Here is a 16585-nt window from a genome sequence, read left to right as displayed (position 1 = left end):
TTGACAGGTACTCATAAAAAGTTAGAATCTTATACTTCTGAAACAACAATCCAAAGAGTTTAGCTTTGATAGGAAATTTAAAGTTTTAAATTTTATGAATTAGACTTTGGTTTGGTTGGAGGATTTTTTGCCTGAAAATTGATACTGACAAAATTTTCTTTTGTTTGGCCATTTTCAACATTTTGTCTAAAAATAAGTTACTTTCAACTTTACTATTTTCTCACAGACAAGAGTTTTCTATTCCCTCCAAAGGTTTATTTTTTTTTACTCTTTTTCATTTTTTTTTATATAATTTCACTTTGAATGTAAATGGATAGTTAATTAATGGATTGATATTAATTTAACAAAATTAATATCAATATTTCTTTTAATAAATTAATAATAATCAATTACAATATTTATTTAACTTAATTTTATAATAAAAATTTATTAAATAAATACAATTACTTGTTTACATAAATTATTAATTAATTAGCTAAAAAGATCTTAAATATATTTAATTAGTAAACGAGGATTAATTAAATTTAGTTAGTACAAAATCCTTTTTTTTAATAATAATTATAATTGATTACTTATTATTTTTATTAATTTAATTTGATTCTTCGTTAGGAACATATAATCATTATTAATTATTTATTATAATTAATTTTTATTATTTCATTCGTTATTAATATATCATATTTATAAAACTTCTTTTAGGATTTTTATTATTATTTTTTTTATTAACCTATCGCATTTTTACTTCTTATATAATTTATGATTTATTAAAATATATTTTTTATATTATTTAATTAAAATTAAAATTTCTACCGTTGAACTTAATTAATTATAAAAATATTGCGAATTAGATTATAATTAATATGACATTCATTGAATATATTAATTGGTTAATTTTATTTATAAATTACTCAATCTTCAAATATTTACAAGTAAAATTATTATTGATTCTCTAATAAATTAATATATTACAACTATATAAAATATCATGCTTAACTTCATAAATGAAATACAAACATAATTTTTGTTCATAAAATTCTGATAGTATTTACCATACATAATCAAATACCTTTGATTTTCAGACATTTTATTCTGAAATATTCTATTTCAGATATCTTTTATTTCTACGCATCTTAAACCAAATAACGTTAAGGATGAGTAGCTTATAGCATCAAAACAACTCACTCTAATTTAATGACGTTGACATATATATATATTTTTCTTTTTTCAGCAAATCTTGACATAATATTAACTTACAATACGTGGCTTTTCAAAAAATAATAATAACAATAATAATATAATACATGGTATTTAAATTTCTTATTTCATTGAAAAAAAAGCTATATACACAAATATATAGTTATGATTAAAGTCAAATGTAAAGCTGTTTAAAACAGGCCTTTTCTTCTCTTACAAGCATTTCATTTGTCAATTTAAAATATTATTAATTTGAAAAACTGTTGGGCAGTCTTCATATGTGTCTATAGAAGGTAGAGTTTTATGTTATTTTCTTTTCTTTTAAATGCTTAATAGCTGTCACTCTTCTCAACCAAATTCCATAAAACAAATGCCAAATATATTGGTGGGAAAATAAATTAATTAAACTTGATAGATACACAAATCATTATATCATATTTTGGGTAAATTTGAAATTTTAGTACACAAACTTTAGGCCTTATGAGTTATGAAATGGTCTTTTCAACAAAATAATCATAATAATATTTTGAAATGGTTTAAAAGATCTTTTAACTTTTCACTTTATGCCTCATAAATTTTTAATATATTTGATATTGTTAAATTTTTTTACAAACCTAGATCGGACATTTTTGGAGTATATAATTTATATATATATAGTACCCTAAGGATATTAAGTTATTTTTACCTTCGTTTTTGGTATATTTAAGAAGATTTGGAAGGTGTACAGACCAAGAATGCAAAAAGTAACTTAATGTCCTTATATACTAAATATATTTTTGAAATTTTACAAAAAGCGGGTGTTCTTCTTTATTTTTTTATTTTATTTTTTATTTTTTATTTTTTTTTACATGTGACACCTTAGACCTACGATTCAAAAAGATTAATAAATGTTTGAGACACTAACAAGGAAGACGTACCTTATTAATATGAATTGAAACAATCAATTTTTTAAAGATTTTTTAACCATACTTGTATAACCTCATGGTTAAGTGTTACAAGCCTACCAAGTTTTTCCTTTGTTCATCTCTAAATCACACTATACTAGGACAAGTGTCACTCTGATATCATTTGTAATGCCTCAGGTATTAGGTAAGGAATTTGAATTCTAAATATGGATTTAAAATCTTGGACTAAGGCCATTACATTCATCCACTAAATTTAACACATAACTGGTATTTTAAAATGATAAACTAAATAGATTCAAAGCTATAGACACTTTGCTTTTATTACAATTTGCTTTGCATGGTTTGGTATTAATGATCTAATATTTAAGGCAAAGGGGGGCTTGACCCCAAATAAATGACAAAGACAACCTCAAAGGACAAGAAAAAGTATTGTTTGAGGAACAAGGATTTGGCCTTTTCATGCTTCAATGTTCCAATTGGCAAGTTGGAGTCCAATTGGGTTTGCCCCTAAGATTTAAAAGGGTCTGTCTGCCCCTCAAATTTTAGCATAAGAACTTTAGGGGAAAGTGACATGGTGACCCCTACCCATTTCTAGATACCTAAAAAAACAATAATAAATAAATAAATTTAGGTACCCATTTCCTGGCCTATGGTTTGAAATTAATTGTAATAGAAAGGGATGTCTCAACTGCCTTTAAAATCATCATTTTAAATAGCATTCAATTGTAAATTCAATGTTGAATCAATATTGAAAACCCAACTCCTAAATTTGATTGATTGTGTTGTTGCTGTTAATCCCATACAATGTTTAGTTTAAATTGTATCTAAATTTTGTTTGATAACCATTTTTGTTAATATGTTGTTTTTAAATATTATATATTTTGAAAAAAAAATCTTAGTCGAAATCCAAAAACAAATCCTTTATTTTTAAAAACAAAAAGACTTATACCTATATAATGACAATCCATATAAAAAAATTCATTGATACGCATTTGACAGGCAATCTGAATTTTGTTTTTGGAAACTATATTCAAATCCTATTATCCAAACAGTGTAAATTATAAAAATAAACTTTTACATCTTCATTGTATCCAAATTTTGATTTTTAAAATTTAAAATGTAAAGTTAGATTAAATAAAGATGAAAATATTTAGAAATACAAATGTGTATTATATATTATTTTTGTAAATTATAATACTAACTATACAATTTTTTTTAACATAAAATATGTTAATAAATAAATTAATAATAATTTATTAGTTTTATGATTTATAAATAAGATATTAAAAACATTTTAAATAATTATTTAAATAATTACCAATTTATGAATCTGCTACCAAACATAAATCTAAAAACATGAAATTATAGCTCTATTCTTATTTAATCCTTTATTTCCTTATTTTCACATTTATGTTTTCAAATTTTTTTAGTAGTATGATAACAAAGCCAAAGTATTTTCCAATCATAAATGTTTTTTTTTTCTCTCTTTACATGTAAAGATTTTATTTCATTTCATTTTATTTTATTTTGAGACAATACATCTAAAGACTTATTTAACCTTTCTATCTATATTCTAAACGAAATCCAGAATATATTGACTACGTAACCCAATGACATAAAAGTTTTAAAGTGACTTTAATTAGTTGAAACTACTTTTGGACATTCAAATAGTCTTCCTTGAAAACTTTATGTACCCTTTCACAATAATGAGAAACCAAAAATAAAGTCCATTTTCATATCTTGGAGATCATTTTTAATAATCTTCAACCTTTCCTATTCAAGCAAACAAGAATATGATGATAAAGGAACATGTTAAATGATGGATGATATATAATAATGATATAAATATTTCCTTTCAATAACTCAATTCACTGATTAACTGAAGTGTCTGAAAAGCTAATCTTGAGTGATGTTCTCTTCAGAAGAATAATATCAGTAGAAGTCATTTGGTTTCCCAATCTTAATGCCCTGTTCACCCAAGAACCCTGTTATGGCATTCTTCTGCCAGCCCTTGAAACTCCTGCAATTCAAACAATTAGATTTCACAGCTTATCACCCTCACATACAGAGTTTCGATGTGCAGAAAGCCATACGTTCAAGTTTACGAAACTGACTGAACTTACTTGTGATCAAGGTGTGCTATGATCTCTCCACCTGGGAAAGCCAATTTAGTAGCCTCATATGCTGCTTTAATCGCTTCTTTCCAGCTACCGCCGATACCTTTGTTGTTTGTTTCGCCATTCGACTGGTTCAGATCTTCCATTGGCAATGAATATCCAGAGAGCAAGTGGCTTACCCAAACTCCATCTTTTCTGGAAGTATTGAAAGAAAACCACTTGAACATAGAAATCATAATATATCCATTTGAAGACTGGGCAAATGTCTTTTCTTTCCCTTCTTTGTTCAGTTATAAAAAGCACTATTAAAAAGTGGTAGAGAAAATATATGTCGGTACCATGTACCGGATGCAACAGATGAAGTATGAGAACAAGGCTACTTCCTTTGAAAGTGCATATACTTCCACTAAACATGCACTTGCTTTGAAACTGAATGTGCCATGACCTAGGTTCATTCAATAACCATTTCAATTTCAATTTTAGTTTCCTGTTCTCTAAATTTATGCTACTTTCCGCACAATTTCTTTGCTATCTTTCCACCGCCTTAAAAAAACAGTTAAACAATCAGTCAAATTCCAAAAACAAAAACCACATTTTTCCTTGTTTTCAAAACTTCTCTTGGAATTCGAAAACGTTTATAGAAACCTAATACATACTTGAGACATAGAAGTAAAGGAGAAAACCAAAACAAGTTCCTGTGAGTTTCAATGTGTCAAACTCTATCTCTGTCATATTTGCAAGCAAGTTGCATTTAAGAACATAAAACTGTGCATGGTTTTCCAGAAAAAAAGAAAAAGAAAAATCATTTAACCGAGCATGGAAAAAAGGCAAAAGCAAAACTAATTACTAGCATACAAAAGGTAGGTTAAAATACCAATTTGGTACCTCTAGTTTAGGTCTCATTTCATTTTAGCCTCTTTACGTTCAAATGTCTAAATTTTGTACTTGAGGAAAAAAAAATCCATATTAGCCATATTTCTATAAATTTTTGGAAACATAGAATTTTTATTGTTACTACAAAGTTAATTAATTTCATAAAAATTAACTTCAAACTAAAAACATTAAGCACAAATTTTAAGATTTATTGAAAGTAAGAGATAAAACTAAACATTTGAAAATTTTAGATATTTGAAGGTACAAGAATTAAAATGAAATGAGAATCAAGGTATAGGGATCAAAATAGTATTTTAACCTAAAAAGTAAAAAGTATGAAGGCTTAAGAAATGATCAGATCACATGAACTGAAAGGATAGCCTGACCAACCGATACTTACAGAACTATGTCCATGTGGCGAGGTGCATAATGTCCACCCCCGATGCCCAGAAGGACTTTATTGTTCTTGCCATGTTCCCTGCTTCACGATGAAATATAAGATTATAACACAGAAACATTTAGAAGAAAAGATAATCTCGTCGAGGAAATGGTACTATGATGAAAAGCATATCTTTGAGGGAGGGAAAAGTATAAAGGCATGGAAACTAGGAAGGTGTTGATACTTGATATCAACTCCAAGTCTCCAAACGCTTAAAAACTTAGAGTTATATAGTTATTTAGTTAAATGATATTTAGACATCTCTTCCATGGGTGGGGCCTAGAAAATAGTTTGAATAATGTAGACCAACACATCGGTGAGAATGAAATGACAATATACAGAGGAAAAACTAGCTCCAGTGACGTCATCACTCATCCTAAAAACACAATTATTACTTATTAGGTTAAGGGTGAATTATAATGTAAATAAAATCTTAACAGAAGCTTGTTCTTTTGAAACTATGCAATATCAGCCACCTAGATAGATCGATTGCAGGATTAAATAAAGTTTAAAGGTGATTATTTCATTCTATCAATGAAATGTTTTTTATCTAAAAAAAATAAAATGAATAAAGTTGGAAAGATCACAGAACTAAGTAGCTCAAAGTCCAGCCATTGAACTTCAACGATAAATCAGGTGGACAACTTGTATAGAATAAATAACTGAATGAAATTTAGTGGTAAATATTAGGAGAAATAAACAGAAGTTAAACTTCAATCCTATTTATTGTACTTGTGTATCAATTTACCTGTTCCAGTTTCCTACATCGTTTCCTCCTCCGATAGCAAGTCCTTCCCAGACAAGCTGCACTTATCCAAAATAGTAATCCATAAGGAACAATGTCATTGACATGACACATCGTGTAAATGATGATAATTGCTAAGCAAAAAAAGGATAACCAATACAGAAATAAATGATCATCCAGGATTACTCAACTAGAGCAACAACACGGGCAGCATCTTGCCTCCTCCAATACTCGTCTGTACTGCCTATACAAAAATCAGACAAAGAAACAATTCATTTTGACTGTAAAATATTATAATTCATAAGCAAATAAACCAGTAAGCACTTCAACATGGGCCTTCAAGGAATTGATGTTTAGTTCTTCATCAGAAAAAAGAAACAATTCATTATTGTGACTATAATGAAACTACTGTATTTCAAAAGCAAATAAACCAAGTGAGCACTTCAAATCTTCAACATATGCCCTCAAGGAATTGATATTGGTTTGTCATTGTAAATAAATTGATAACATTTTTCCAATAAGCCTTGGGTGACTCACTCCATATCACTAATTCCTTTGAATTTGATTGGAAAAGAAGACGATGGATCCTGGTGGATCTACTCTGACACGATTCAAAAGTCCAAATTTCAAATGTACAATGTTCCGAACAAATTTCATTATAAGCCAGATTTCTCAAAATATAAGAAGCTGTAAAGTTAACCTGAGCAAACCAAATTTCAAATGTATAATGTTCTGAATAGCAATTCATAATGGAAGGATAAAATTATCCCCATTTACAAAATTCTACAAGCTAAAATAAATCAAAGTAATATAGTTAATAACTAAACTAAACCTCTAGTACTTTGCGTGAATCTTAATCAATCCAGAAAGATATAACAAATAGCAGAACAAACAACAAACCAAGCTCTAAAGTCCCAAACACTCACCAATTTCCAGAAACAGGGTTGGTTTATTTGTCACAGGTCCATGATGAGTACCCTCCAACGTAATCTACATTCAGTTTCTAAATAATTTAAAACTAAAACCCACATGACCCAATTGATCAGCAAATGACGAACTACCAAGAAAAACAAAACAAAAGAGAAATATGGTTAACCTCGAACTCTGGCACTAAGTTATGGGATTGTGCAATGCCCTTCAATAGCCTCAGCCAAGGACCTATACGAGGGCTCGGCGGCGCCGCCCATCCAGGCTTCCCTCCTTGCGGCGGAACTTCCCCATCTCGCAAATGAGGAACCCCTTTACGAACACAGAAATTCACAACCGAAATTAAGGTTCCAATTCATTAACGAACCAAAGTAAAGAATAAGAGGAACCGTACCAATCGGATGAACAGTGAGTGCAGGACGATTCGAAACAGCAGTATGCCGGCTGAAGAAAATGACCTCGTCCACGACCTCGCCGGTGAGCTCCTCCCAACGATTGTCGAGGTCATCCTCAACAACAATACTCCTGTCGTGTTGCAGCAGCCTCACATCTCGATTGGCGAAGCTTTTCATTTCCTGATCAACAGAAGAATCGGATTAATCGAAGGGAGGAACAGAAACGGTTCGAAATAGAAATGGGTTGAAGAGGTCAAAGGACCTGGAGAGGAGGGCCGGGGAGCCATCCGGGCATGGCGAGGAGCTCGTTTGCAGGATTGATGGATGCTGGATCGATTGTCGTTGCCACCACTAGCGTCACCATGGTTGGCACTGTTTGTTGCAATTTCTGTGAATTGAGTTGTAGAGAGAGAGAGTGGTATTGCAAAATAATGGAGGTTTTAAGCTGCGAAAGGAATTTCTATGGGCGCATCAGCCAACAGATTCTTGTGGTTCTTCTGTATTTGTTGGGATTTTTCCGGCGGCTCCGTGTCAAATTTGCTATGGCAGTCGCGACTGTGGCAATGCCATTCCGTTTCCCACATTGTTTGGCGTCGCCTCCGTTTGCCGCTTGTAGTAACTTCGTAACTCGTCGGTGTGGTATGAATTTTCTTCGGCTAAAAATATTATATCCAATTTGGTCCGGAGAAAAAAAAGAGTCCTTTTTTTAAAAAAAGAAAATTAAGGTTCCATTTCGTTTATTTATTATTTTTTTTAAAAATTAAGCATATGTTTTTTGTTTTTTTTTTTTTTTAATGATGGTAGAAATTTTAGCCAAATTCGAAAAAAACAAAAAATAGAATGGTTACTAATAGGGCCTTGTATTTGTATCATTACATGGTAAATTTACTGTTATACCCTTTGAAGAAAGTATTGTAGCCCTTGATGCTCAATTTTTGCTATTGACTCTTGCCTCGATGACTTGATACGTGCTCTCATTCTCGCTCTCGTTTCTTGAGTTATATTTTTTTTTGTTTGAAATGACTTCACCTTTTTTTATAATTAATGGTAGTTGTATGGACTAGGGGTGAGCATCGGTCGATCGGAGTTGGTTTTTCGACCAAACCACCACCGAACGGACTATGGTCAGTTTAGTAAATATTCAGACCGACCTCGACCATTGAAGAGTAAAAGTCGGTCGGTCGGACGGTTTCAATCGCTCGTTTTGGTCGGTTTTATTTTTGAAATTTTCCCAAACCAGTACCAATCGACCCCTCTTCTTTTCCGATCGACTGATTTCGATTCAGTCGGTCAATTCAACTTTTCGATCTATCATACTCACTCCTAGTATGGCACATATATTAGGATGAAAAAGAAAAATTAACAACACCTACAACTCGTTCAAGTAAATTTAAAAACAAGCCAATTACAAATTTTGTTTTGTTTAACGTATCCAAAAACACTTGAGTAACTTTGAACTTCAAAAATCCTATACCATCAGCTACAAGTCATGAAAATTTTCACACTCCAACGTTCTAATGATTTTTGAATCATCTAAGACACTTTCACACATTAGATATGTACATAAACATCCCTTTTGATGGTTGACTTTGGTTATATAAGATTGTGTGAGCCATATTATTTAATCGATGGTCGACAGAATTAGGGAGTGTTATGAAAAGTACATGGAAGATACCTAAAACATTATTAATTAAGAATTCAACTTGAAACTTAAATTAACTTATAAAATAAATAACCTTGATAACCTTTTTGTTTATTATTATCATTATTTTAAGAATAGCAACATCCTAAACATACCTTTGTAGTTAGAGAGTGTCATAAATATTTTGGTTATGTTAAATACGTTCTAATCCTTCTTGAGGAGTTTGAATTTAAGAAAAAAAAATGGAGAGAGGATATATTTCTACTCCAGAGCAGAAGGAGAATCTGAATATGGATATAATATAATATAATATAATAATAAAATAACTAAAATTATAAAATTATAAAAATAGGAATAATGGAAATAGGAAAGGGGAATTCTTATAAATAGGAAAAAAATTATTTTTAATTTATAGCAAAAAAAAATTCAGTTTTCCTTTTTTTCAAATTACCAAAAATATCCTTCTTCCTCGCGGATTTTCCTTTTCTTCAAATTTCATTTGTCGCGCTCGCTGAACTCTGCTTCCTCGTCGAACGTCGTGGTTTTCCTCCTCACCGATTTTCCTTTTCTTCAAATTTGATTTTCCACGCTCGCTGAACTCTGTTCTTCTTTCTTCCTCGTCGAACACATTGATTTTCTTCCTCGCTCATTCTCCTTCTCGACACCGTGATTTTCCTTTTCTTCAAATTTAATTTGTTGTGTATTATTTTCCATCTTCCTCGCTGAACGTTGTTCTTCCTTCTTCCTCGTTGAACGCCGTGATCTTCTTCCTCGTCCATTTTCCTTCTCGACATCGTGATCTTCTTCCTTGCCGATCTTCTTCATCGAAATTCTTCCTCGACCACCATACAATTTTTTTCTTCTATTTTATGTGTTTGTAAGTGATTTTCTTCTTTGATTTTATGCACCGTCCATCTATAGCTTCTTCCCCGTTGATAATGGTTTCTTCTATCCTTTGATAATGGATTCTTCACTCTCCCTAATTTCTTTTCTTTTGTCCTGGGCTCTTTCTTCTTATTATTCTCTTCTTTTCTAGGTTTTCAGATCATTTATAGCCTTCCTTGTTCTTCTTCTTATATTTTTTTAGATTTTCAATATGTTAGAATTTTATCAATTTGGTTGTTTATTTGTGTTCTTTTCAATCTTTCGTTAATTTTTATTATTCTTTATTTTTTATTTGTTTTTATGCATATATATAGTTTTTGGTGTGAATATGTATAGATGTGAACATTTTTTTACCATTGATAGATAGTGATAGAGTTCAATCACTTTATACCAGTGATAGACAGGTATAGAGCTCTATCACTCTCTATAACAGTGATTGAGCTCTATCACTAGTGATATATTGTGATTGAGCTCTATCATTGTCTATCAATGATATTTTGTGATTAAGCTCTATCATTGTCTATTACTGTTAAATAGTGATAGCACTCTATCACCGTCTATAAGTGATACACAATGATAGAGCTTTGTTCTGATTGAAAGTGATAGAGCTCAATCACTGTATATCACTTATATAAAGTTATTGAGTTATATACATATTAACATCTTTCGTATACAATCCTTTTTTCCTTTTATTGCAGTAATCTATATCATATTTTGTTTTTATTTATGGATCTTTGAATATGTATGAATGTTAAGATTTCTCTACCACTGATAGACAGTGATAGACCTTTATCACTGTCTATCAGTTATATAAAGTGATAGAGCTCTATCACTGATAGATAGAAAGTGATAGAACTCTACCACTCTATCACTTTATTATTCTTTATTTTTGAATTATTGTTGTGCAGATAGATAGTTTTTTGTGTGACTATGTATGGATGTGAACATTTCTCTACCACCAATAGACAATGATACACATCTATCATTATCTATAAGTTAAACAAAGATCTCTATCACTGATAGACAGTGATAGAGTTTTATCACTTTCTATCAATGATAGATAGTTATAGAGCTTTATGACTCTCTATAACGATGATGAGCTCTAGACTCTCTATAACGGTGATTGAGCTCTATCTCTAGTGATATACTGTAATTGAGCTCTATCATTGCCTATCACTGATAGACAGTGATAAAGTGTTATCACTGTCTATCAATGATAGAGCTATATACATATTAACATCTTTCTTATATATTCTTCTTTTCCTTTTATTGCAGTAAATTGATACTATGGTTAATATTTCTGTAATCTTTTTTTATGGTGGTCAGTGGACTCATTACAATTTTTATGAGAATTATAGTGTTGTTGGAGTTTTTGTTGATGATATGATAGACTTCAATGGTTTAGTTAGTTTGATATTGGGTGAAATTCAGTTAGATGTTTCAATAGATTTATCAGTATTGTTGGATTTTGGTCAAACTAATATTCAATATGTATTTCAAATAAAGCAAGATAAGGATGTCAGTTGGTATTTGTCTTTGGTTAAAGATTCAGGGACTAGGCATCCTTTAGTTGCTCATGTTAGTCATCATTCTGTAGAAGGATCTTGCAGTGGTATTAGTAATGGAGGTGGTGATAGATTACTATGTTTAGGTTCTTCTTCTAGTTCTTCAAATGATCAAGTTATATGAAATGTTGGGTTTAATGGTGATTTGAAGGAAAAAGATGTATTTGGAAGTAAGGAAATACTGTCTAAATATTTTTATGTAATAGCAGTGAATAAGAATTTTCAATTCAGGACTACACAGTCAAATTCAAAGTCGCTTGAGTTGAAATGTTTGTAAAAAGGCTGTCAATGGTATGTTCGGGCATCTCGGTACAAGAAGAGTGAGTTGTAGATACTTAGAAAGTATATTACCTACCATAATTATTCAATGAATACAACTCAAAGTTGTCATAGGTAAGCTTCTTCATCTGTAACTGGGGACTGCTTGAAAGAGAATTTTAGGTTTATCTCTACTGATCACTCCTATCCTAGAGATATTGTTCATAAGGCTCATACTAAGCGTGGTGTTAATATTAGTTATCAAATTGAGGGCAAAAGAACATATATTAAGATCATTAAATGCTGATGCAGCTAAATCATATAGCATGATTCCACAGCTAGAGATGTCCAAAAAATCTGTAGGGTCAGGGCCCAGTGGAGACCCGCCCCGAATGGGGCGGGGAATGGGTGAGGATGGGAATTTTTTTCCTTTTCAATTGGGGCGGGGGGTAATACTGGCCTGCGTTCCCGCGGTTGACTTTGTTATAATCTATAATTTTAATATATATATATTAATATTGTAGACTTTATTAAGATAATTATGGATGTTTTAATTATTTAAGTTCAAGATTTTTATTATTTTAATTCTTTAGATGTTGTAATGTTTAAGATAGGATGCTATAAATGTTGAATTTTAATTTTTACAAATTATGAGAATTTAGCATTTTAATTATATTTTTAGAATTGCATGTATATTATTGTTTTAATTAGTAAAATTGATAATATTCATTTAAATGAAAATTTCATTGAAAATGTTTAAAGAATTGTAAAAAAATATATTTAATTGAAATTAAAAAAAATGTTAGAGAAAAATAAAGGTGGGGAATTTTTCCCCGTGGAATCCCCGCCCCGTTCCCCGAAAAATTCGCGGGGACAGGGAATGGAATAGGGGGGGCAGGGGCGGGGATAGGGAAGGCTTCCCCACCCCGTGGGCATCTCTGTCCACAGCTTTTTAAAAGGTTGAAAGAAATGAATCCAGGTATTATTTCAAATGAAGTATTCTTCTTATAAATTTTATATCACTGTGTATTCTAGATGGACTGTGATAGTCATCTATCACTGTTTATCAATGATAGTTATGCATCATTGTCTATCACTGATTGACTGTGATAGCCATTTATCACTGTCTATCTACCAATGATAGACCATGATTGATTTGTTACTATTGTGACTAATATAATTATTTTCATTTATTTTTTCAGGAACGTACACTGCTTTAAGGATTGATGAAAAAGGACATTTTAAATTCTGTTTCATGGCTATTGGTGCATCTATTGAGGGGTGGAGATACTATAGACCTACCATATCTGTTGATGGCATGTTTTTGAAGTCTAAGTTTGGTGGTACTCTACTATCAACTTCCACAATAGATGGTAACAATAACATTTTTCCCTTTGCATTTGTTATTGTAGATTTTGAGAATGATGTATCATGGAAATAGTTTTTCGAACATATACAAACTAGTTTAGGGGATAGAGAACATCTAGTCATTGTCTCTTATGGACATTTGAGCATTCCAAAGAGTGTCTTAAGTGTGTTTAATAATGTTGAGTATTGTGTGTGCATTCAACATGTTCTGCAAAATTTGAAGAAGTTGTTCAAGCATCCTTTGATTGACCAGTTTTACTTTAGTTGTGCTAAATCTTATACTGTTGATGGCTTTGAGTTTAATATGAGATCTATGGAGTCAATTTTTCAAAATATTCGAAGTTACCTTATTAATGTAGGATTTGAGAAGTGGTCTCGTGCATATTCTCGAAGAAGAAGGTATGAAATGATGACAACAAACCCTTCAGAGTGTGTAAATTCTATTTTGAAAGAGAATAGGAACTTACCGGTTGCAAGTTTACTCGATGCAATTAGAGATTTACTACAAAAATGGTTTCATGATCGAAGGAAAGCTAGTTTGTCAATGACAACAATTTTGACTCCTTGGGCAGAGAATATATTACGCAACCAACATGAACAATCAAGAAGTTTCATGTTAAGTGTTCTTTATAAAATTGATAGAAGAATGGTATTCAGTGTGATAGACAATGATAAATTTGTATCACTAATAGACTGTAATAGAAGTCTATCACTATCTATCACTGATAGACCATGATAGAAGTCTATCACCCTGACATTGATAGATTTCTACAACTTTTTATTTATTTGGGTATGTTTGGTATGTTTGTAATGTACTGATTTCTTTTATCATTTTTATTTATTAGGTTCATCCTATTGACAATGTTGAATACTCAGTAATGGATGATGATAAACAATTCCTAGTAAAGCTTAATTTAGAATCTTGTAGCTGTCAAGTATGGGATTTTGAAGAATTCCATGCTCTCATGCGCTTGCTGTTCTTCGGTTGCTTAACATGGATTTTATTCCTATGTATCTAATTATTATTACTCAAGCACGTTGCCATGCACATATATGGGTTGTGTTCGACCTGTTAGAGTCCATTCAAATATGAGGGTTTTAGATGATGGTATTAGAGCATTACCTCCTATTTTTAAACGTTCAACAGGAAGACCTAAAAAACAAAGGATTCCATCTATAGGTGAAGCTAAAAATAGTTCATTAAGATGTAGTCGTTGTCATTCTAAATGTCACAATTCTACGACTTGCAAACTTCGCCTAATTAGTCAATGATGTAATCATTATAGTTCATTTTTTCCTTGCATTGCCAAATAGATTGATATTAGAACTTATGAAAGTTATTTTTGCCCTTGGTTGGTTCTATTATTGAGTTTGTAAGTGAATGAAACACTATCTTTATATGAATAAAATTCTTGAATTTCTTTGTTTATATTCCTTTTCTAGATTGAAACATGTGATATACCCGTTTATACAAACACTGATATACCATCGTGTTGATATCCATTGATATCTTTCAATCAGAGTATATCATTGATAAAGAGTAATTTATTTTTCTGCTATTCTGAAAATGAAGATACTTGATGAACTGATCATGGATATTGATACTGAACTTGTCTAATGGTCAATTTGAAAGTTAGTGTTTCTTCTTTACCATATGATACAGTATATCAGTTTTGGTTATTAAAATTTAAATATTGATTTCATTTTTTTATGTAAAAGTTGTTGCAATATTAGGATTATTCATGGTTGATTCATTTTTTGGCATCAAAACTAGAGGCATTATAATATTATAGTAATTGAGTTGAGAGTTGATAAACATTAATAGAAGTCTATCAATGTCTATTAGTAAACTATGGAATTGATAGACTTCAAAAGTATATAATATATATTTAAACATTGATAGACATTAATAGTAGTTTAAATATATTTATGTTAAACTAAAAAATAGTTTGAGATAAGCAAATTGATAATATCAACATCCAGAATCTTGAAAAAAATGCTCCAAAGGACTGCTTAAACTCTTGTAAATAGCTCAAGCAAAAAATGGTAGTTCAACTTCCTCATTCTTCGTACACAGAATAAACCAGAAACAAAGCTCTATAAATAGATCCAACAGATAATGCAAAAAATAGTAGATATTATATAAATACCAGAATGCCTTGTGAAGTCGAGAGGACTCAAGGAGAGCAAAGGCCTACCATAACATAGAATAACATTGCATATTTTCTTGGATTAAACTCACAATTAAAAATAATTTCCAGCAAGCAGTTCTTTCCCCAAGTGAGATGGAGCTTACAATCATGTTCTTTTTTAATAGACTATCACTAATAGACATTTATAAACTTCTATCATAGTCTATCAATGATACAATTCATGATGTACCTAATAGAATTACATTGGACATATATGTGATAGTTGTTTATTCATCATGTATCTAAAAGAATTTTATCCAACACAAATACAAAAGTTTATAAAACTGATACAATCACAACAAATAACATCATTAGTATAAACTAGAATTCTTATAGATGTAATTCTATCATCAACGTTCATTGTCACTTGTATTGTAACATTCACAAAATATCATTCACAAAATAACATAGTTCATTGTTAGTAGTATTGTAGTCTTTTTCAATAACATTCTAAAATCAAGTTCTAATATTAAGTTTGAGAAGGTTGAGATTCAAATCGAGAAGGTTGAGATTGAGTTTGAGAGTTTAGTGGAGAGATGTTTAAGCTAAGGCTTGGAGCACTGTCCATCAATGAAGTCGTTTTGGTCTTTTTCTTCTTTTTAGGAGATGCTTTGTTCATGTCCTTAGCCTTTGTTGTTTGTTTCCTTTCTCTCTTGGACCTCTCATTGACAATTTTCTTGTCATCATTTAATACTTTTGGTCTAAACTTTGTACATTTTCCTTTTCCTACAGCTTAAACAACCTAAAATAATAGTAACAAGAAAGAAAGTTAAATGTTATAATTTGAAAACTACATATCATGATATCATCAACTATTTATATATATGTGTCAATAAATATATGAACATATTTATGACAAACAAATTGATTTATCATAAAATCTCTCACTATATACTGTTGATAGATAATGATAGTAGTCTATCACTATCTATCATTGACAGATAATGATAGACCACTATCACTCTATTCATCATTATATCAACTAATATCTACAAATTTCTAGTTAGATATGACTGAAAACAAAAATTCTTGGTCACCTTCTTTTTTGTTAGTTGTTTTCATTTATTTTCAAGTCTTTTT

At 30.5% G+C, this 16585-nt stretch overlaps 1 protein-coding gene across 2 annotated transcripts; it reads right to left on the bottom strand.

The window, feature by feature from the left end:
• Window positions 1–3811: 3811 nt before the first annotated feature.
• LOC120076878 (D-aminoacyl-tRNA deacylase) lies at window positions 3812–8227 on the bottom strand. Of its 2 annotated transcripts, none has more exons than XM_039030825.1 (9): window positions 7858–8227; window positions 7595–7775; window positions 7370–7512; window positions 7200–7263; window positions 6465–6517; window positions 6277–6332; window positions 5490–5570; window positions 4223–4411; window positions 3812–4119 (listed from the first exon to the last, which is right to left on the bottom strand). In XM_039030825.1, the coding sequence occupies exons 1-9, from the start codon at window positions 7957–7959 to the stop codon at window positions 4032–4034; spliced, it is 957 nt and encodes a 318-aa protein (XP_038886753.1). In that variant the 5' UTR covers window positions 7960–8227; the 3' UTR covers window positions 3812–4031. The 2 variants fall into 2 exon arrangements, with proteins under 2 accessions (XP_038886753.1, XP_038886754.1); XM_039030826.1 differs by having other exon boundaries at window positions 5490–5567; window positions 7858–8225.
• Window positions 8228–16585: the final 8358 nt, after the last annotated feature.

Source organism: Benincasa hispida, chromosome 4, assembly GCF_009727055.1.
Source record: "Benincasa hispida cultivar B227 chromosome 4, ASM972705v1, whole genome shotgun sequence".
Lineage (NCBI taxonomy): Eukaryota > Viridiplantae > Streptophyta > Magnoliopsida > Cucurbitales > Cucurbitaceae > Benincasa > Benincasa hispida.
This window is presented reverse-complemented; position numbering and strand designations above follow the sequence as displayed.

Coding starts and splice junctions, on each gene's coding strand:
- LOC120076878 (XM_039030825.1), bottom strand. CDS start 7,959: ATGGTGACGCTAGTGGTGGCAACGACAATCGATCCAGCATCCATCAAT. Junction 6,333..6,464: donor CTGCCCGTGTTGTTGCTCTA/GTTGAGTAATCC, acceptor GGATAAGTGCAG/CTTGTCTGGGAAGGACTTGC. Junction 5,571..6,276: donor GATGTAGGAAACTGGAACAG/GTAAATTGATAC, acceptor TTCATCGTGAAG/CAGGGAACATGGCAAGAACA.